Source organism: Acinonyx jubatus, chromosome B3 (genome assembly GCF_027475565.1).
Source record: "Acinonyx jubatus isolate Ajub_Pintada_27869175 chromosome B3, VMU_Ajub_asm_v1.0, whole genome shotgun sequence".
NCBI lineage: Eukaryota > Metazoa > Chordata > Mammalia > Carnivora > Felidae > Acinonyx > Acinonyx jubatus.
The window spans coordinates 117,298,255-117,318,835 of record NC_069386.1 but is presented as its reverse complement, the minus strand read 5'-3'; the positions used below and the strand labels follow the sequence as shown (position 1 = coordinate 117,318,835).

The 20,581-nt window shown below is 51.2% G+C and overlaps 1 protein-coding gene across 3 annotated transcripts in view; it reads left to right on the top strand.

Moving 5' to 3' along the window:
- Positions 1-20,581, top strand: part of LTBP2 (latent transforming growth factor beta binding protein 2) — a 102,009-nt gene that overhangs the window by 38,125 nt on the left and 43,303 nt on the right. For all 3 annotated transcript variants that reach the window (XM_027066165.2, XM_027066164.2, XM_053224711.1), the window contains exons 4-8: positions 12,199-12,389; positions 14,333-14,503; positions 15,065-15,271; positions 16,088-16,365; positions 17,440-17,542. In XM_027066165.2, the coding sequence (XP_026921966.2) occupies positions 12,199-12,389; positions 14,333-14,503; positions 15,065-15,271; positions 16,088-16,365; positions 17,440-17,542 (950 nt within the window). The remainder of the gene's footprint in view (positions 1-12,198; positions 12,390-14,332; positions 14,504-15,064; positions 15,272-16,087; positions 16,366-17,439; positions 17,543-20,581) is intronic.

Here is a 20,581-nt window from a genome sequence, read left to right as displayed (position 1 = left end):
GGCCAAGCTGCAGCCCTTGGGGTGGTCTGCTGGACCCAGAGGGAGGCAGAGGAACTCTTGGAAAGGCCCTTTCCTCTGGGGAAAGGGCGATGACCCCAGTAGTTTGACACTTGGGCAAGGTAGGTAGAAAATAAGGGGCATTTCTGGGGACCAGGGCAGCCTGCTCAGGCTCTCCTGCCCTATTCCCTTGCCCAGCCAGGAGAGAAAAAAAGGCAATGCAGGGTCTCAAGGGGCCAGGGCTTGGCCACCTGACAGCATACGAGGCAGGCTGCTCAGTAGAAAAGGGTATGTCGACATGAGGGGTCTAGAGGGTGGAGGAGAGAGATGAGGCCTAGAGGGGTCTTTGAACCCTTGGGATACGAGGCAGCAACTACTTCAGGGCTGCTTTGGAGGCGGGGGTCAGGCCCAGGCCAGGCTTGTGCTCCACAGACATTCCCTTGGACACGCACACCTCCCGCCAACCTCTGCCTCTTATTCACCTGCAATGAAACAGGGGTGCTCTTTCCTCCTGAGCTGCCTGGGAGAGCAGAGCGGCCAGAGACTGGGATGACAGACTCCCCCAGGAGTCTGCCCCCAGCCTGGTAGAGGCATCCCCTGGGGTCTGTGTCCCACATCTCCAGAACTCTCAAGCCTGGGTGTGGCCACAGTGCTAGAGACTCAGACCTCAGAGCTTGGGGATATGACTCACAGGCAGCTGACGGGGGCTGGGCTGGGGACTCCAGCTGACCACTGAGGCCCAAGGGATTAGGCACAGCAGGGTAAGCATAGCAGGGTTAGTGGCAGGAGAGGTCTTGAGACAGCCAACTCTCGGACATTTCAGGAAGGCACCAGGGAGTGAGTGATACCACATCAGCGTGCCAGGAAGCAGGCAGGGGCAGGGTCCCCTGGGCACCACCCCACTGAGCTTGCAATGGGCCTGGAGGCCTATGGATTCCTCTCTGGCATGCAGGAGCACAGATCCACTATTTCTGGGACAAAAAGCTCCTGCCTCAGGGGCGCCTGGGTGGCTCAGTGGGCTAAGCGTCCAACTTCAGCTCAGGTCATGAGCTCACAGTTCATGGGTTCGAGCCCTGCGTCAGGCTCCGTGCCAACAGCTCAGAGCCTGGAACCTGCTTTGGATTCTGTGTCTCCCTCTCTTTCTGCCCCTCTCTTGCTCGTGCTCTGTCTCTGTCTCTGTCTCTCTCTCAAAAGTAAATAAACATTAAAAAAAGAAATCTCCTGCCTCTTCGGGGTCACCGTGTCACTGAAGCCAGGGTCAACCCTGGCTCTTTAAAAGCCCTTCCTCACACTGTGCTGAAAGTGGCTCCCCTGTGCATGGTCCTGGGTCTGTCCTCTGGAAATCCAGTCTCCTTCCTGCCTCAGGCCTCCTCGCATCTGAAGACAGATACTGCAGTTTGGGGGAAGGTAGCCAGGTTTAGGAGGGTCCTAATTCCCCCAGGCACAGTCAGGGGACCCTAGCGCCTGGGGTATGAGCGAAGCCTTCAAGGGACAGAGAACACAGTCAGAGGAGCCAGGAGAACCTTCTAACTGATAGTTACAGGCCAAGATAGACTTTTGGGGTGCAAATGCTGACTCCTCCATTTTCGATACCGTACTGTCCAATGTGGTAATCACCAGCCACATGGGGCTGTTTAAATTTAATGTGATGTAAAACTCAGTCACTCAGCCACACTAGCCACATTTCCAAGTTTCAAACGTGGCTGGTAGCGTATTGAATAGCACGGACTATAGAGCATTTCCATCAGCACAGAAAGCTCTTTTGGACAGAGTGATGCTAGACAAATGACCTTGGACAGGTTCCTTGACCTCTCTGTGCTTCAGTTTCCTTTTCTGAAAAACGGGGCTAATGACAGTGCCTAGCCCCTAAGGTGCTTATGAAGATTAGATATCATAATGCAAATGTAATAATTAACACAAAGCCCAGAATTAGTGCTCAATAAATATTCATTATCATTGTCTAAGACACATGGGACAGGGTTCAAGCCCTCCCCTCCTGACAGTGTCATCAGAGAACCCATCACCCTGGCACGTCTTGTACCCAGATGCTGAAGAGTGACAGCTGACAAGTCTTAGCCAGCCTGGGTCTCACCTGCTCAGCCACCGAGCCGCACATCGTCTAGAATCAGTGGGCTCCCGGCTCCTATGCCACCACCGCCACAGTGTCCCCTCCTCCTTATCCACCCTGGCTGGGTGGCCCCTTGCCCTCTGCTGAGGCAAGGCAGGTTTGTGGCCGTGCCTGGAGCAGGATGTCTGGCGGCACTGTCTTGGGTCCCCCAGGGTTTGGCACAAGGGCTGGCTGACCCTGGCCTGGGCGTGACGCCTGCCTGGCCTGAAGAGAGAAGGGGTGGAGCTTCCCGGGCCTCGCAGCACCCAGATCCTCAGGGGAGACTGAGCCCCTTGGGAGGCGCTAGGGCCTGGTCACCTGCAATTGGCTAAGCCTGCAGTCACAGGAGGGCCAGAAGCAGAGATGGCCTTCTGGGAACGCCCTCCTGTCTCGGTGCTCTCTCCCTGTTCCCCTCCTACCTCTCTGGCTGCTCCTTCCCACCCCCCCCCCCCCCACACCTTCACAGCCTCTTCCTCTGCCTGCCCTCAGGGGACCCCTCCTCCACCGTGCCTCTTCCCTCTTCACCCCTGTATTTCTCAAAGTATTTAGGTGTCAGGGTGCCTGGAAGTCATAAGGAATGCCATCAATGTAATCCATTCCATGATTAGAGCTGGGAACTGTTTTATTAGCAGAAACTATGACGATCGTCTGTGTGTTCAAAACAAAAAACCAGCTCTAGGCACACGCGTGTGTCCGTGAAAAGAACCTGCTGTCAGGTGAAGGGGATGGCCGCCACGTTTTCTGTTAATGGTCACTTACTGCTTGTTCATTTTTCTTATTGCGTGCTAGCAGACAGATGGTAGCAGGTGCCACAGTCTGGAGACAAATTTATGGGCACAAAACTTAAAACTGAGGCCAGCCTATTCATTAACACATCTTCCCTCCTGAAACAGGGAAGTGTTAGCAGAGTTAACGCCTCAGTCCAACAGGGAGCTCTGAAGCGTGGTTTGTTCGACGCGCTCCCCCTGAGTGGTGTCAGCCCTCCCCCTTAACTCTATCCACCACCTCTGATTACCCTTACGAGTCTCCCCTCTCCCGACTGTATCCTGTCTCTCTCCTGACTGCTGTGTCCTGAGGGCTTCCCCGTGGAGATCCATCCTGAGCCACCTGACACTCGTCCTGCCTGAACTGAGCCACTTCTTGGATCTCCCGGTTGAGATCTTGGTCCGTGGAGCTCCCTCCACCCATTGGTCGGGAAGTCTCTGTGTCTTAAAAAGCCCTTGAATCCAGCCTTTCTTCTTGGTCCCGGCCTTGGTCCCTGCTAGTCTAGAGCACAGCCAAAACCTTCCAGCTGGCCTCCAGCCCTCCCCTCTCTGGTCCATCTACACTGGGTAATCTTTTACCAGAGTAATAATCATTTGAAAAGGCCCGTCTCATCATGTCCTAGACCTGAGTGAAGACCACGAACATCTCAAGGCTAATATGCGGCTCCCCTGTGCCCTCACACCTTTGCTGGGGTGCTGGACCCTTTGCCCAGCCTCCATGGGAGCAGAGAGGGTCTGAGGGTCTTTGCCATCCTTGACCTCAGTGCCTGGCATGTGGCAGGCATTCAGTAAGTGCTTCTTGAAGGAGTGAAAGAAGGTGGGCTTCTCCAAGGACCTCCTCACCCACTCAGTTGAGCCCAGACACCTCTCTGGTATTTCATGCTGTCCATCATATGAACTGGCGCCTATCTTTCTTTAACCCTGCAAAATCTCAGTGTCCTCATCTGTAAAATGGTGATACAGAAATAATAAACGGAGGGGTAGTTCTAGGATGAACTTACCTGGTTCGGTAACCTGGCTTCTGCCCTTAGGAGTTCTGTAACCTTCAGGAAGGGAAAGAAACTTGCTACTCTGTTTCCTTGACTGTAAAATGGGATAATGGGGGGGCGCCTGGGTGGCGCAGTCGGTTAAGCGTCCGACTTCAACCAGGTCACGATCTCGCGGTCCGTGAGTTCGAGCCCCGCGTCGGGCCCTGGGCTGATGGCTCAGAGCCTGGAGCCTGTTTCCGATTCTGTGTCTCCCTCTCTCTCTGCCCCTTCCCCGTTCATGCTCTGTCTCTCTCTGTCCCAAAAATAAATAAACGTTGAAAAAAAAAATTAAAAAAAAAAAAGGGATAATGGGTAATTCTCAGAGGTACTGAGGGGCCTACATGAGATAATATGCGCACTGTGCATTACTGGCATGGAGCCTGGCACAGAGCGAGCATTCATTAAGTTGTGGCACACTTTATGCCCCACCCACCCCCCTCCTGCTGCCTCCCACCCCACATACATAGGTAACCACTGTGATTAATTTCCAAGGTAGCCTTCCAAGGTTGCTTTATAAATATGCAAATAAATGCAGCACGTATACTTATTTTCTCTACTTTTACACAAAAATTTACATGCCCCACACCAGGAGCCAGCAAGCTTTTCCATAAAAGGCCAGATAGTAAATATTTCAGGCTTTGTATGACAAAGTTTCTGCAAGTACTCAGCTCTGCCATTGTAGGGCAAACGCAGTCACAGACAATGAGTGTGGCCGTGTGCCAACTAAACTTTATTTATGGAAACCTAAATTTGAATTTCACATCACTTTCTCATGTCGTGAAATACATTCTTCATTTTGACCTTTTCCAACCATTTAAATATATTAAAAAATATTATGTCACTGTCCATACAAAAACAATCAGTGGGCCACATTATGGCTGTTTTTTTCGCTTAAAAAAATTTTTTTTTGAAGTTTATTTATTTATTTTGAGAGAGACAGAGAGAGTGAGCAGGGGAAGGACAGAGAGAGAGGGAGAGACAGAATCCCAAGCAGACTCCACAATTCAGTGTGGAACCCAATGCAGGGCTTGAACTTATGAACCATGAGATCATGACCTGAGCTAAAACCAAGAGTGGGAAGCTTAACCGACTGAGCCATCCAGGCGTCCCTTTTTCACTTTTCATTATGTCTTAGAGAGCTTTTCCCTATCGATGTAAAGGAGCTGCTGCTTTCTGTTTCGAAGGCATATGACTTCATCTCATGGATGTATCTTAGTTTGTTTAACCAATCTCCTACTGAAGGACACTTAAGTTGTTTCTATTCTTTGCAAATAGTTTGCTATTACAAAATAGTGCTGCTATGAATAATCTTGTTCATCCATCACTTTGGACATTAACAAGTGTCTTAGGTCACATTCCTCTGGAGGTGGAGCTGGGACATGGATTCGGGTGTGTGTGATTTATTGGGGGATTGCCAAGGGGGGGAGGGAAGCAGAACGGGAAGGTGGAAAGAGCCAAGCAAGGACTGGTCCCAGAGAAAGGGAGCACAACGCCTGATGGAGGGTGGAGCTTGCAGAGCTATCCCACCTTGAGGCAAGAGGCAGGGGTTTTGAACTTCCCATTGGTTGTGGGAGGGGCTTGTCAGGTGGTTGCATCCACCCAGGGCAAGGAAGAAGCCAGTAGAAGGTGCACCAGCTGCAAAGGGGACCTGGGAAGGGAGGCAGCAGCACCTTCCATGGCAGGTTTAATCTGCAGCATCGTCTTGGAGGTGGAGAGGCAGGAGCAAAGCACAGGTGCATTGCAGTGTGGATAGACTTGCCACATCGCTGTCCATGAGGGCAATTTCGCTGTATCGATTTACATTCCCACCAGCAACATTTGAGAGTGCCGGTTTCGGCACAATCCCGCCACATTAGTCTATTATTAAACTTTTGATTTTTTGCTGATCTAATGGATTAAAAATACTACCTCAGAGTCATTTTCATTTGCACATCTCTTAGAATGAGCGTACTGTCATGTGTTTAGCAAACATTTGTATTTTTTTTCCTGTGAACTATTCCTATTCCTTTGCTGATTTTTCTTTTAGGGCTATTGGTCTGTCTTTTCCATCTCCAGGCGCTCTCTATATATTATGGAGATGGGTCCTTTGTGATAGGAGTTGTACATATTTTTCCGTTTTGCCATTTGTCTTTTTACTTTAAGGGTTTTGGCGACACAGATGTTTTTATCATAGGGCTGTTTGGACAAGTAAGTGATACATTATGTAAAACACCTGGAATGATGCCTGCTACCCTGTAGGCACTGACTGGATATTATTTCCTTCCCGTCCCTTCCCTCCATTCTATGCTTAATCCAACCATGCTCATTATTTCCCCCTAAATATGGCCCATGCTTCCCCCCCTCCATGGATTTTCTTGTTATTTTTCTTATCTGGAATGTCTTCCTCCTCCTATTGGAGAGTGAAAATCCTACCCATCTCTTAAGCCCCAGCTCAAATGTCATGGTCTTTCCTTCTTTTTTTTTTTTTTATTTCTTTTAAACATGTATTTATTTTTGAGAGACAGAGTATGAGCAGGGGAGGGGCAGAGAGAGAGGGAGACACCAGAATTCGAAGCAGGCTCCAGGCTCCAAGCTGTCAGCACAGAGCCCAACGCGGGGCTCGAACTCACAAACCACGAGCTCATGACCTGAGCCGAAGTCGGACGCTTAACCGACTGAGCCACCCAGGCGCCCCGTCATGGTCTTTCTTAAATCTGATTTCCTGTACCTCTTTAGCCACTACAGTCCACCTTGAATCCTAGTTTTTTGCACACATTTCCCTTGCTTTTCCTGAACCTCAGTTTCTTTACCTATAAAATGGAGCTGCTGTGGGAAATATTTATTTTTATTCCCAAATGATGCATGTTTACTGTAAAAAATTTCAAATTTTTTACTGAAAAAAGTTTCAAATTTTTTACTGAAAAAAGTTCCAAAACTATAGAAACAGGGGCAGCCTCTGTTTACAGACCCTTCCAGATCTTTCCTGTCCCTGATTCAATATCTATAGGGGGAGAGAGAAGTTTTTCTGAAGACACAAACCTGGAAGCATACTATCCATAGTATTCTGCAACTTACCCGCATTCAATAAAATAACGTGGATAAGATGATGCATTTAAAGCACCTGGCTCAGTGCTCAATGTGATAGCTCTAACTACCCTGTGCACCTTCTAGTGATGTTTTTAAACTTTCTTTTAGCAGCAGAAGGCTTTTCAGTCAAAATGGTATTTGGAACCCCAACTTCTAAATTAGATGGAGTGGAGGTCCTACAATGTTTGGTCCTTTGCAGAGTTGTATATATCCTAGTACTTTGCGTTCTGGCTGGGGTGCACTTGGATGGGGTGGAAGGTATGGAGGCCCTCATCCAGTTGTCTCCCCATTGCTCTTGAAAATCTCAGTGTAAGATATCTTTTAAGGATGGCAGGATATGGGCACACCACAGTTAACTGAGTGGCATCACGGGACGCACTGTCCAGGCAGTTTTCGCTTGGGTCTGAAGATCCCAGCCGGCAAGGACAGGAAGTCTTCTCCCCCAAATGGGTTGAAAGAGCCCAAATGTCCTCAGACTAGAGCAGACCTTGGGCGATCATGTTGCCCAGTGGCTTCCCCTTGGCTTGGTGCTAGCCTGTCATGAATTTTTTATTGGTCCATGGAGAAACGAAAATAAAGTCAATATGGTAAGGTTTCTGTCAAGTTAAGCTTTAGTCAAGTGTTTCTTTTGACATTGAAATGTCTTTTATTTCATGGAATTATGGCGGTAATAACTGGTAGGGGTGTGTGTGTGTGTGTGTGTGTCTGTGTGTGTGTGTGTGTGAGAGAGAGAGAGAGAGAGAGAGAGAGAGAGAGAGAATTTCTTACTTACCTAAATAAAAAATTGGCAACGTTGTTTTTCCTCTACATTTGTTTCAAAACTTTACTGATCCACAAGATCCTAAAGTCTAGAGACAGCTGTTTTGGTTCATTGTGGCTGCTTTGCCAGGACTTCCCTGGAACAATCCCAGAGAGATAGCAACTTCTATTCTTGTGCCAGGAGAGTTCGAGAACCACTATCCTTTGATGAAATCGAAGCAGCTCTTCCAAAGCTGAGTGGACACGACCTCTCCCAAAGGGCTGTGGTCCAAGAAAGTCACCTTCTCAGTGAACCTCTAGCTTGCCTCTGTCACCACCACGCTTGTCCTTAAGGGGGCATTGCTTCTTTAGACCACTCTGGGCAGAACATGATGCCACAGCCTTTTCTTGATGTCCCATAACCTGGGGCATACGAACAAGCTTTTGCTGACGGCTTGTGGTTCACTTAAAAGAAATGAGTACAAAGATTAACACAAAGCCAGACTACTGGGCTTTCAGACTCCGCAGCTCACGGTCTGCACCCCACCCTAGATGCCTGTGGTCTTCGAAGTGCTGATGGCACGAGTGACCAGCCAGAGACCAAGGGACCTGTACCCCTGTTCACATGGTGGACCTCAGCGCCCCCCTCCAAGGACTGAGCTGGGGCTTATGAAGGGAGATGGCAATTTCCTTACAGGGGTACTTTCGGTGGAAGAGATAGAAACTATCAAAGAACCAGGGGCTTCCTCCTTTATTCTGGGAGCCTCTCAGACTGGGCAGAACTTTTCATTTCTGTCATTTACCCTCACATCCCCATCACAGCAGTAGATGACGATGGATTGGGTTCAGGAGACTCTGGTTGTTAAAATTTGTGTGAACACGAGATTGGGCACTTGGCCCTTGACATATAAGGATGTGTGGTAGTAAAACAAAGCATTTGGGGAAGTCTTTTATTCTCCTTAGATAAATAAGAACTTTCAGGGGCTTGTCTAAAGTGTATCTAGCACTGGGGCGCCTGGGTGGCTCAGTTCGTTAAGCGACCGACTTCAGTTCAGGTCATGATCTCGCAGTTCATGAGTTCGAGCCCCGCGTCTGTGCTGACAGCTCAGAGCCTGGAGCCTGCTTCAGATTCTGTGTCTCCCTCTCTCTGCCCCTCCCCTGCTCATGTTCTGTCTCTCAAGAATAAATAAAAATGTTTAAAAATATAAAAATAAATAAATAGATAGATAAATAAATAAAGCGTATCTAGCACTTTTGTTGTTGTTCATGTGATTTTAAATTTTGGGCATATTTTTCAACTTGTGACCATTTGTTTATTTTTGCAAAGCAATCCTATGGCCTCACGGTTTCTCTTAGTCCTCACTGCAGCCCCTTGAGGTGGTATCACTATTCCCATTTTGCTAATGAGGAATTTGAGGCTCAGAGGGGCTAAGTGACTTGCTCAAGACCATTCTTCTAGAAGAGGAAGAATTGACATCTGCCCGGCCTAATCCCGTTCTCTCTCCTCGGTACAGCCAGGTCCTATCTACAACTAGGGAATGCATGACTTTCTTTGTGGGCGGTGGTTTTTTTCTTCTCTGCAACATTAACCTCTAGCCTTAGGATTTGGACTCAGGAATCTTGGGGCCATTAGCACTGAGTTCCATTAGAGAAACAAGTGACAGCAGCGACAACAATGACAACAAACCGCCAAGAAATCATCCTTTGAGTTTCCACCTTGACCAGATTGGGGATCTCTTTGTTGGTCAAGTTCAAAACGGTGAAGAGCTGGGCAGAACATGAGCTACTCCCTTCATCTTTCTAAGGTGCTTTGTGATGATGGCACTAAGCTGAGCCGTGGCACCAGCCTGGTGCCACCAGGAGGAGACTCCCACCAACCCACCTGCTCGTTCTCTCTCTCTCAGGCACGCTCTGGGAAGCTATTGAAAGGATTGTGTTTTCTGCTGCAGCTGGTTGTGTTACTCTTCTCCTAGTAGTGAGGAGCAGGTGCCTGAGGCTTGGGCTCCCCATTCTGGCCCATTACATCTCCCAGAACTTCTCAAGTGGCTAACAGGACCTCTCTCCCACTCCAGACCCCAAATCCGGGAAGCAGGGTGAGGCATGGTTCATGCCCGTCAGAGTAAGGATTTGTTGCTGGTGGCCCTGGAAGGAAGAGCTGCATTAAAGCCTAAGGGAGCCAAGCTTTGAGCAAAGGGGCCTGGGGAAGGGTCAAACATTTCCTGGGGAAGCACTGGGGTGCTGGCCTCTGGCAACTCTCCTGATTTGGCTTCTGCCAGGGAAGGATAAGAGGAAGTTTGCTCATGGCCTAAGCACCCAGGGTCAACAAAACTGGAGTAGGGGCAGCAGAGGGAGAGGGTCCCAGGACCTTGGGCAAGGAATCCCAAGTAGGGTTGGGACCTACTGGGGGAAGGAGCACCCTCCAGGCCTGAGCAGATGCTTCTAGGCTGAGCTTCCATCGTGGTCTGGGCTGGTCTATTGGGTGGCACAGGAGTCAGGATGCTCTAGGTTGGAATCCTGGGGCCCAATCCCAATTTACCTGTTGTATAGTCTTGGAGAAGGAATTGCTCCCTCAGCTTCAATGGCCCCAGTGTGATCCCACTCGCCACGGTCCAGACACCATCATATACAGGTTCATATACACTGTGAAGTGATGGAATATTTACAATGGAGGCTGCTTTGTAGAATGGCCTGGTAATAAACATATGAGTAACACGTTCACATTTGTGAGACAAACAACTCAAACGGTTAAGATGTCAAAGGACAGGAGCGGAAGGTTTTCAAGGCAGTAAATAGATCCATGAAGAACATGTCAACTCAGAAGTAATAAAGGAGAGAAAAGCAACAATGAAGTACCATTTTATCCTTAATTAGCCAAGCATGAGAAATTAATAATACATTAGGATGTCGAGGGTGCCCTCTGAGTGGTACGTTACTACCTTTGATAGAACCTTCTCTGAAAGCAAGGCACCAGTGTGCACCTAGAGCCAGACATGTTTAGAACCTTTGAGAGGGTCATTCTAGTCCACAGAATTAATCCTAAAATAATAGTCCTTTTTAAATGTCTGTTATACATATTTTTCAAATATACAGAATAAAATAGTATAGTATAGCGAGTCCCCCTATACTAAAGGGATATTTTAACAGATGGAAAAAAGCCACATGAGTACGTATGTCCACAGTTAAAAATTAAAAACAGTCAGGGCACCTGGGTGGCTCGGTAGGTTAAGCAACTGACTTCGGCTCAGGTCATGATCCCACAGTTTGTGATTTCGAGTCCCACATCGGGTGAGCATGAACCCCACTTCGGGCCCCATGCTGACAGTGTGGAGCCAGCATGGGATTCTCTCTTTCTCTCTCTCTCTCTCTCTCTCTCTCACTCACTCACTTGAGCCCTCTCTCCAGAAATAACTAACTAACTAAATAAATGTTTCATAAAAAAAATTAAAAACAATCTATGTAACAGGCGAATGTCTGAATAAATTGTGATTTGTCTTCTGATAGACTATCAGGTAGTAATTGAGATGCTAAAATATGAAAACTGAAATTGTATCAAGTATGATCTAATGTTAAGTGAAAAAAATAATAACTCAAGGTGCACCTACAGGCGATGACAATAGGGTAAGAACATAGATTTGAGCAAAGGTTGAAAGGAAACATGCAGGGTGCCTGGGTGGCTCAGTCGGTTGAGCGTCCAACTTCAGCTCAGCTCACGATCTCGCAGTTTGTGTGTTCAGGCCCTGTGTCGGGCTCTGTGCTGACAGCTTGGAGCCTGGGGCCTGCTTCAGATTTTGTGTCTCCCTCTCTCTCTGCCCCTCTCCAGCTTGCACTCTGTCTGTCTCTATCTCTCTCTCTCTCAAAAATAAATAAAAACATTAGAAAGAAAGGGAATGTGCAAAGTATTTGAGGGGTGGGGGCAGGGGGATGATGAATTCGATTTTTTTTCTCCTTGAATATTGTTGTATTATTTGCACAATGAAAATAAATGAGAGGGATATTCTAGGCTCTGCCTCCCAAATCAATCTATGAATCAGCATTTGCTGGGCACGTAGTCCACAGGTAATTTGTGTTAAGGGTTGAATTATGAAGTGGCGGGGGTAGGCACAGGACTCAGTTGGGGGGCAGAGCTTGACTGCTAAGAGTCTCAGAGACTCTCAGAATGTCAGAGCCACAGGAGACCAGTCTAACACCTTCGTTTTGTAGTCCAGGGCCCTGAGGCTCAGAGAGGCTCTGACTCACCCAGAACAGCCCAGCAAAAGCCCAGCTATCCCTTGTAGGGATAGGCACTCCCATGGAACAAACTGGTGGACCTTACCTCACTCCCCCTACCTCAGGGCACCTCCATATCCCTGAGTCACTGCACATGGATGGGGAGAAGGCAGCCAAACAGAGAGCACTCTTCTAGTGCAGAGGCAGCGGGGTGGGTGGCCCGAGTGGGGACAGAGAGCACAGGGATGCTGCTTCCAGGTGGTAAACCCCTGTACCGTGATTATCTCCACAGGACCCTGAGTGGGCTCAGCCAGACGCAGCCCTCCCAGCAGCATGTGGGGTTGTCCCGGATGGCCCGGCTTTACCCAACCACCGCAGCCAGCGGTCAGCTCACCTCCAATGCCCTGCCCGCAGGGCCAGGCCTTGAGCGGAGGGATGGCACCCAGCACGCGGCGTATCTGGACCACCCGTCATCCCCCTGGGGTAAGGATGCCCCGTCTCAAGGTCCTGGAAGAGCAGAGCATCTAAATTGCTGACCTTCCCCTCCACTCTCACAGACGGGCTGAGTTTCAGCTTGTCACTCATCCTCTCAGCCAATCAACCAACAGTCGTCAAATGCCTGCTTTGTGCCGGGCTCCAAGGGTCCCAAACCAGCTGATCGGAGACTTTGTCCCTGTCACACGTCCTGCCTTTGCTTCCTTCATATCCAGCCATGAACCTCACCTCCCTGACCCTGTTCCTTCCACCTCATCCTTCCTGCAAAGCACAACCCTCCTGGACCAACCTGACCAGTTGCTTTCTTAGCACCCACAGCCGGGCCTCTGCTTTCTAGAGGAGACACCTGACCATCCCTGCAGGTTCATGCCTCTGCATATTCTGGTCATTGCCCAACAGTCCTTCCTCAGTTGCCTGCTCTCTCTCTCTGTCTCTCTCTTTTTCTGTCTCTCTCTCATCCCTCAGAGCAGCTACTCCAAGCTGCCCCCACTTCCCCAAGTGCCATCCCGTCAGCACATGGGCACCCTGCCAGCCCTGGGAGAGCTCCTCACCTTCCTGCCCACCTGCCTCACCATGTGACCATGCACACGATGCCCTTACCTACACCTGTGCCTGAGCTGACCTCTTTTCTTTTTTTTTTTCCCATTTTAAAAGTTGAGGTGAAATTCATATAAAATTAACCATTTTAAAGTGGACGCATCAGTGAGTTTTAGTGGATTCATAATTTTGCACAACCACCACCACTATCTAATTCCAGAACACTGTCATCACTCCAAAAGGAAGCCGCATGCCCGTTAAGCCTCTTTCCCAAGCTCCGGGCCCCGCTAGTCTACTTTATCTCTACAAATTTGCTTATCTCGGACATGCCGTAAACCAAGCCTGTCCGATATGTAGCCCTTTGTGACTTTGTGTAATGTTTTTGAGGTTTATCCCTGTCCGTATTCGTTCTTCTTTTTAGTCCGTGACCACCTTTCTTGCCATCTTGGAAAGGGGGGCGTCCACCTTCTTGATTCCTCTAGAACACTAGACCATCCCTTGCCCTCCCCCCTGCACCTCTCTCCTCCCTCTTCACGCTGTCTCCTCTCCCAGCCGCTTCCCATCAGCAAATATACTTGGTCAGCTCTCCATGCTCACACCCTTGCACGGGCACACACCGCACCCCCCCCCCCCACTTCCCTTGGGCTTCCTCTCTATCTCTCCTCTCACGGGCTAGCTTCTTGAACACACGGTCTATGTAGACTTTTTAAACTTCCCTCCTCTACCACTCTCCCTCTGGCTTCCCTCCCTAGGCTCCCCATGCTGATTGAACACCTCTCCTCTGTATTTACACTGCCACCACCTGTGTTACAGAACCAGCTGGGGCGGCCAAAGTGACCTCCCAACTGGTCACCCTGCCTCCCCTTCCACCTGCACGCTCCAGCTGGGAGGGCATTAGCTCCCCGCACTGACTCTGCTCTGGCAAGTCTGAGCTCGGTCGTTTCTCTCTGCCTGCCGGCTCAAAGCCCAGCTGCAGCACTTGCTAGGTGTGTGATTTGGGGCAACCCAACCTTCCCTGGGCCTCAGTTTCCATATCTGTAAAAGAGAAACGTTAGATTAGGAACGGTGCCAATGTTCAGTTATCTTAACCTACAGAAATGGCAATTTCTAGCAGATCAACCTAAAATAATACTCAGCCAAGAGGGATAAGAGCTAATTTGCCTAAAGCATGAGCTGAATGGTTGGCACTTTGGCGTCCCCCAATAGCTGTTGGACTGTGAGCTTCTCAAAGGTATTACCCTGCCCCCACTACGGGACCTTGCTTCCAGTAGGTACTTAGCAAATGCCCTTGGGATGGAGTCACCCTTGACCCCGTGGGCCTCTCTAAGCAGCCTCTGGAGGTCACAGCTGTGCCTCTCAGCCCTGCCCCCTGGACCCAAGCCCTCTCTCTGCAGGGCTGAACCTCACTGAGAAAATCAAGAAGATCAAGATCGTCTTCACTCCCACCATCTGCAAGCAGACTTGTGCCCGCGGGCACTGCTCCAACAGCTGTGAACGCGGCGACACCACCACCCTGTATAGCCAGGGTGGCCACGGGCATGACCCCAAGTCTGGCTTCCGAATCTGTGAGTCCCTTCCCCCTGAGATGGCTCCCAGGCCCTGGGAGGGGACAGGGTGGCCAGAGCGACAGGCTTGCCTTGGGCAGGAGCCCAGGCCTCCTGCAGGAAGGAAGCCCACTGCTCTCCTCCTGTGGCTTCTGTGAGTTGTTCCCAGTCACACGAAGTGCCGAGTCCTAACCCCGCTCTGTCACAGCCTGGCTGTGCGACTCTAGGCAAGTCACATAACTTTCCTGAGTCCATGTTTCCTCCACAGAGAAGTTAAGGGAGTTCGTAGTGCCACTGCCCTCCTGTCCCCCAGGTTTCGGTGGAGGGGGGAGGGGTCCCACTGTACAGTGGGGTCCAGGAAAGGCGTGAAAGGGCTCTTTAGAAAGGCAAGGGCTGGTTATCGTCTACCCTTCTTCATTCCCGGCCTCCTGGAAAGTCCCTGCATTTCAGGGTGTGCCGGACTCCCCCAGCCACCCAGATTTGGGTTCCTGCTCCCCCTGCTTCCCTGTGGTCACCCGCCAGCCGTATGGTGGGTGCTGCTGTGTTCTTCTACCAGCAGTCACCTTGAGGTCGATGTTACAGATTTCTGCCAGATCCCCTGCCTAAACGGAGGCCGCTGCATCGGCAGGGATGAGTGCTGGTGCCCCACCAACTCCACTGGGAAGTTCTGCCACCTGCCGGCCCCGAATCTGGACAAGGGGCCTCCCGAGAGGGGCTCCCGCCACAGGGCCCTGCTGGAAGGCCCCTTGAGGCAGTCCACCTTCACATTGCCTCTCTCCAACCAGCTGGGTGAGTGCGAGACTCAGGGTGCACTGGGTAAGGACACGGGGGTGCTGGTCCTGTGGTGGAGGGCAGGGAAACTGACTCTGGTCAAACCTCCCTCCTTCTCGGTTTGACCTCCCTCCCCCGGGGCTCGGTTTCACTTGCTAAACTTCTCTTTGCCCTTCCTCTGAATTCATCAATATATATATATATATATATTTTTTTGCCCTTGCCCCCTTCTGGGTGCTATGGGTGTAAGAGTATAAGGGCAGGGGCCTGCCTTCAGGGAACAATAGAGGCGGGCTGGATAGGAGAGAGAATATCATCATAAAACATTTCATTTCCCCTGCCTTCCATTATCAGGTACCAGGTAAAGGGTAGCCAAAAATGCAGACTTCTATAGGAGGTCAGCAGATAGAGAGCCCCCTGACTGTGCTCAGGAAAGCCATTAAACAATGGAGAGCCTTTGACTAAGCAGAGAGGGTGGGAGGGGTTCCCCTGCAGAGGGGCCAGCCCGTGACCAAACGTGTGGAGGTGGGGCCCTGCAGGGTCAGTTGGGCTGGAATTCAGGGGTTGTATAGGATTGTGGGGGGAGCTAGAATCCAGAGAGGTAGTTTGGTGGTTGATAATGAAGGTCCTTCATTGGAAGGTGCAGAGTGAAGGAGTTTGTGCCCTGTCCTGTCCTCGCTGGGGAGTGGTCCTGGGGTTTGAGCAGAGAGTGAAGAAACGGAAGGAGAATTTGGGGGAGACATACAGCCAGTGGCCTGCACGGCCCAGGGGTGGTGGGCCCTCTTCAGAAGGCGGGTCCCTGTTTGCCGGCTCTGACCCAGCCCCTGTGCCCAGCCTCCGTGAACCCCTCCTTGGTGAAGGTGCACATTCACCACCCGCCGGAGGCCTCTGTGCAGGTCCACCAGGTGGCACGGGTGCGGGGCGAGGCCCCGGAGGAGAACAGCGTGGAGACCAGACCCTCGCCCCGGCTCCCCGCCAGCCCCCGCCACAGCCACTGGGACAGCAACAGCATCCCCGCCCGGTCTGGAGAGGCCCCTCAGCCCCCGCCCCCAGCAGCACCCAGGCCTCCGGGACTGCTGGGCCGCTGTTATCTGAGCTCTATGAACGGACAGGTGAGAATGCATCCCCTGCCTCAGCCCGGAGGGCTTCCAGAATAGCGACTGCCCCTCATTCTGCCCCTTCTCCTTCTCTGTCTCCTCTTCGTCCTGTAGAATGGATATGTGCAGTCTTCTATTCCCCGTACGGGAAAGCTCAGGGCATAAAATTGCCCGAGTGAGGAGAGGGCTCCTTACTACCTGGGCTCCACAGGATACTTGTCAGTGCCAGGCCTGCCGAAGAGAACCCAAAAGAGTCCCCCTCTGGAAGGGCATCGGCATCCTCTGTTCCCAGTAAATCCTGGCCTCTCCTGGAGCTGAGCCTAGGACTCCCGGTGCATGAACAGTAGGGCTGTTAGGTCCAGACAAGAAAGAGTTTGGTATTCAGTTGAGATTGGGGCCACAGAGGTGGGGAATTAGAAAAGGCAGGTTAAACCCTAAAGCCTTGGGGGTAAAGGATGAGAGACACTTCATCCCCCCTCCCCCCCCCCCCCGGAGGCATCCGTAGTCAGTGATGGGAAATCAGGTGAGTTTTTCTGAGTCTAGGCATCTAAAACTATGGGGCAAGCCAGACCCAGGATGGTTTTTGTTGGGGTTGCATTTTGGTGTTTCCAGAACCCCCTCCTGGGGTTAGGGAACTGGAGGCGGTAGGAAGTAGCCAAGGGGTAGAGACTCTGAGTCCCTAGATCCTCCTTGACCTCTCAACATGTAGTGTCCCTGAGCCTAGACCCTGTTCATGGGGAAGGCCTGCATGGTGGGTGACCCTATAGTTCCCTGGAGTTTGATGGAGGAAAACCCATCTTTTGGGACCCTCTGTGGGCTGGGGGCACAGAAGAGGGCAGGTTGCAGGCCTGCACAGAGCAGATCTTTTCTTTTCTGGGTGTGCCCTGCCCCCAAGTTTAGGGTTTGGTAGAATAGACTGCAGGTCTCTTTGTTTTCTGCCGGGACATCATCTGACTCTCTTCTCTCCTCCCTCGGGTGGAGGCATTCTGTAGTAGGAAATTGGGGTTGAGCTCCTGTCTCGGGTTTTCCTGGGACATTTCTGTGCACGGCAGGGAAGGGTTTGATGGGTGTCCATGGCCTCTTTTCCAGTGTGCCAACCCCTTGCTGGAGCTGACTGCCCAAGAGGATTGCTGCGGCAGTGTGGGAGCCTTCTGGGGGGTGACCTCGTGTGCCCCGTGCCCACCCAGACCAGGTGAGTGCTAGGTGCCAGGGTCTAGGGTGAAGCTTTCCCAAGGCCTGGCCTTCACTTCATCCCCCATCGGGGTCTCAGAGGCCAGGCAGGTAGAACAGGCTGGTAAACTGGGCAGGCTTTCCAGATCTGCTCTGAGGGTGCTTCTGGCTGGTGGCTGAGGCTCCTGACAGCACATGCAGCCTGGACTGCCTGTCTATCTGATTGCCTGGGAGGGGTTCCTCCCTCTTGCTAGCTGTTCTTGCTCAGACTTTAAGGATCCTGTCCCATACTGGGCCCCCTTCTACCCCTCGGCCCCCTTCTACATAACTACCTGCCCACGTATCAGGGGCCCAGTGGTCTTGATTTAGTGACTCAGCGTTTCCTTCATTCTTTCCTTAATGGGGCCTCCAGGACTCGTCTTCACCTCCTCGCTTCCTGTCTCCAACCCAGTCCGGGTTGAGTGTCTGTCCCAGAATGCCCTCTGCCTTGGGATATGGGACACCCAGTTCCCTGCCCTCTTTCGGATGGTGGGCAAACCTAACATGTATTCATTTGTTCGTTCATTCGTTCACTTATTCAGCAAATGCTCACCAAGTGCCTTGTGTGGGCCAAGCACAGAGGATTTTGGAGTCAGCAAAATGCCCATTCATGCTGCTCTCGTAGACATCTACCTTACAACTGGGAGGTGGGTGATGAGGTGCCTGTGCCTCAGTATGGCTTCTGCCCGCTCAGCCCGTCTTCTCCCTCCAGACCCCACTCCTGGGCCTGGTTCCAGGCCTGGCATGTATTTCTTTTGCCTGTCAACAATTGACTTGGTGAGTTGGCTCCGTAGGGGGTCTGGCCTGGAGCCTAAAGGTGGGAGGGACAGGGCTGTTCCTCACTTCAGACTTGGTTGTGGGGCAGTGACCGTATTTTCCAAATTAAAACGAAGTATGGGTGGTTTTGCAGTGCGATGGAACTTTTGGCAAAGCAGCAGAGGGTAGCGTTAAGCTTCCGGGCTTGAGCGTGCAACACATAGGTACCAGTCTCAGCTCTGCTGGCTGACCTCTTCTCTGCGCCGTCTCCAATCTGCACGGTGAAGACAGTGATAGCGCCAGTAGGGCTGCTCTGGAGCGTAGAGGATGCGTGTCCTTAGCATTAGGTCAATAAACAGTAGCTGTTGTTATAATTGCTAAAAAGTATGCCTCTAAAAAGGGAAAAGAGAATGGACACACGACACTGGCTCAGGGTTGGGGGGCGGGGGGCGGGAGGTGGGCAGGGGCAAGGCCTTGACCTGCTCAGCATCTCCCCCTGCAGCTCACAGATCCTTTCACCCCTTTTCTTCTCCACCCCCTGCCCCAACCCATTTCTGTTCCTTCTAGTGAGGCCCACCCTTGAGACTTCCGTATCCCACATTCCATTCAGTCCACAGATATTGACATTAACAAAGCACCCATCTGAAGCGTCCCTAGTGTGCAGGCCCTGGAAAGACAGTGGAGAATTAGCAGAAGCAGGGCCTCCTTTCTCCAAGCTTACAGTCTGAGGTGTGGGGGGTATATACAGGTAGCACTAACTAGACACATGTCAAGTGCTGTGGGAACACAGACGGCAGAACCGGGACCACTGATAGGTCCTATGGCACCTCTGTACAAATTAGAGGAAGGTTCTACTTCCATTTGTTCCAAACAGTCTTCACAAATACAAATCTAGGATGCCAGCGATTCTCGTAAATGTGGTGCTTTTGTGCAGTGCACAACCTGCACATCTGTTCCCTGTGCCGTAGAAGATCCTACCTCAAACTTATGAATCCGGCAAAGCTTCTTGTAGGAGGTGACATCCAGGATGAGAGCTGAAGAATTATTACAGTAGACCAATAAGATGGGAAAGAGCTTAACAAACAACCCAAGGGAATTGCAGAGGCAGGTAAGACCAAGAGAGTGAGCGACATTTCCTAGAGCACAGCACACCCAAGTCTGTGCCCTCACCTCCTCCCTGGCCCGGTTAGTGCCTCCCACCCCCTTCCCCCACTGTGTTGAGCACATCTCAGCAAGCTGGGCGCCAGGGTGCAAACCCTAGAGTGTGAAGCATTCCAGCACACCAAGCAAGAAATAACAAAGACCAGGGAACGCAAACATTTAAAACACATTAAAGTGCAGCTGGGCATCGTATAGAGACAGGCTAAGACTGAGGAGCCTTGTGTGTGTTGACAGGGTGCCAGACTGAGCCTGGGGCTGTGGGTGGGGGATAGATGTTTCTCTAAGTAGGCATGACTAGCAGGCTACAGTGCCAGAGACAGCGGAAGAAAAGTTGCGCTGCTGGGGTGGGTTTGGGAATGGTTGGCAAGACAGGCAGGACTTCGGTGTTCGAGAACATTCCCAGGCCCGGGGGCTCTGCCCCTCTGAGCCTCTACTTGTCTTCTGGTGAAATAAGGCTGTGTCCCTCGGGGAAGAGCTTTGTCATCCCGTTCATCTAGCAGGATCAGGGGGTGAGGGGAGTAATAAAGCCAACAGCCAGGGAGCTATGTGAGTTCAAGGCTTCCTCTAAGTCCTTTTGGCTTCTGAGGTTCCATGCTGGATGGTCAAAGGCTCCTGCAGAATGATGCTATTTCTGAGGAGGAAAAGAATTGTCTTGAAGTCTCATTTACATGACACAGACAAATCCCTTCTCTTCCGCAAAAATTCCTCTTTCTCCGGGAGACCTCGGCTCAGGGAGCCATGATCCCCTCCCTTTTCCCTCCACTCTGAGTGGCAGATACAGCTGACCTTCCAGGACCCAACCCCAGCCACGTCTTCCTAACCGTTGGGAGTTTTTCGAAGATTCTGCAGTTCCCCTGCTGGGTCCAAAGAGCACACAGCTCTCAAAAGCCACTTTGATTGAGGCCACATTTTTGAGTTTCTGTCTGAGAAAGACAGACATCTGGGTCGACTGGAAAGTTGGCCACTGTCCCATCTGGCTTGGCATTGGCTGTGTCAACCCCAAGGCCCCTTTGCTGGGGCAGGCGTGGCTGGCACTCTGAGCTCTAGCTGTTTGCCTCGAGATGATCCGTCCATCCGCCTGGCATGGGATGAGTTCACCTCAAAA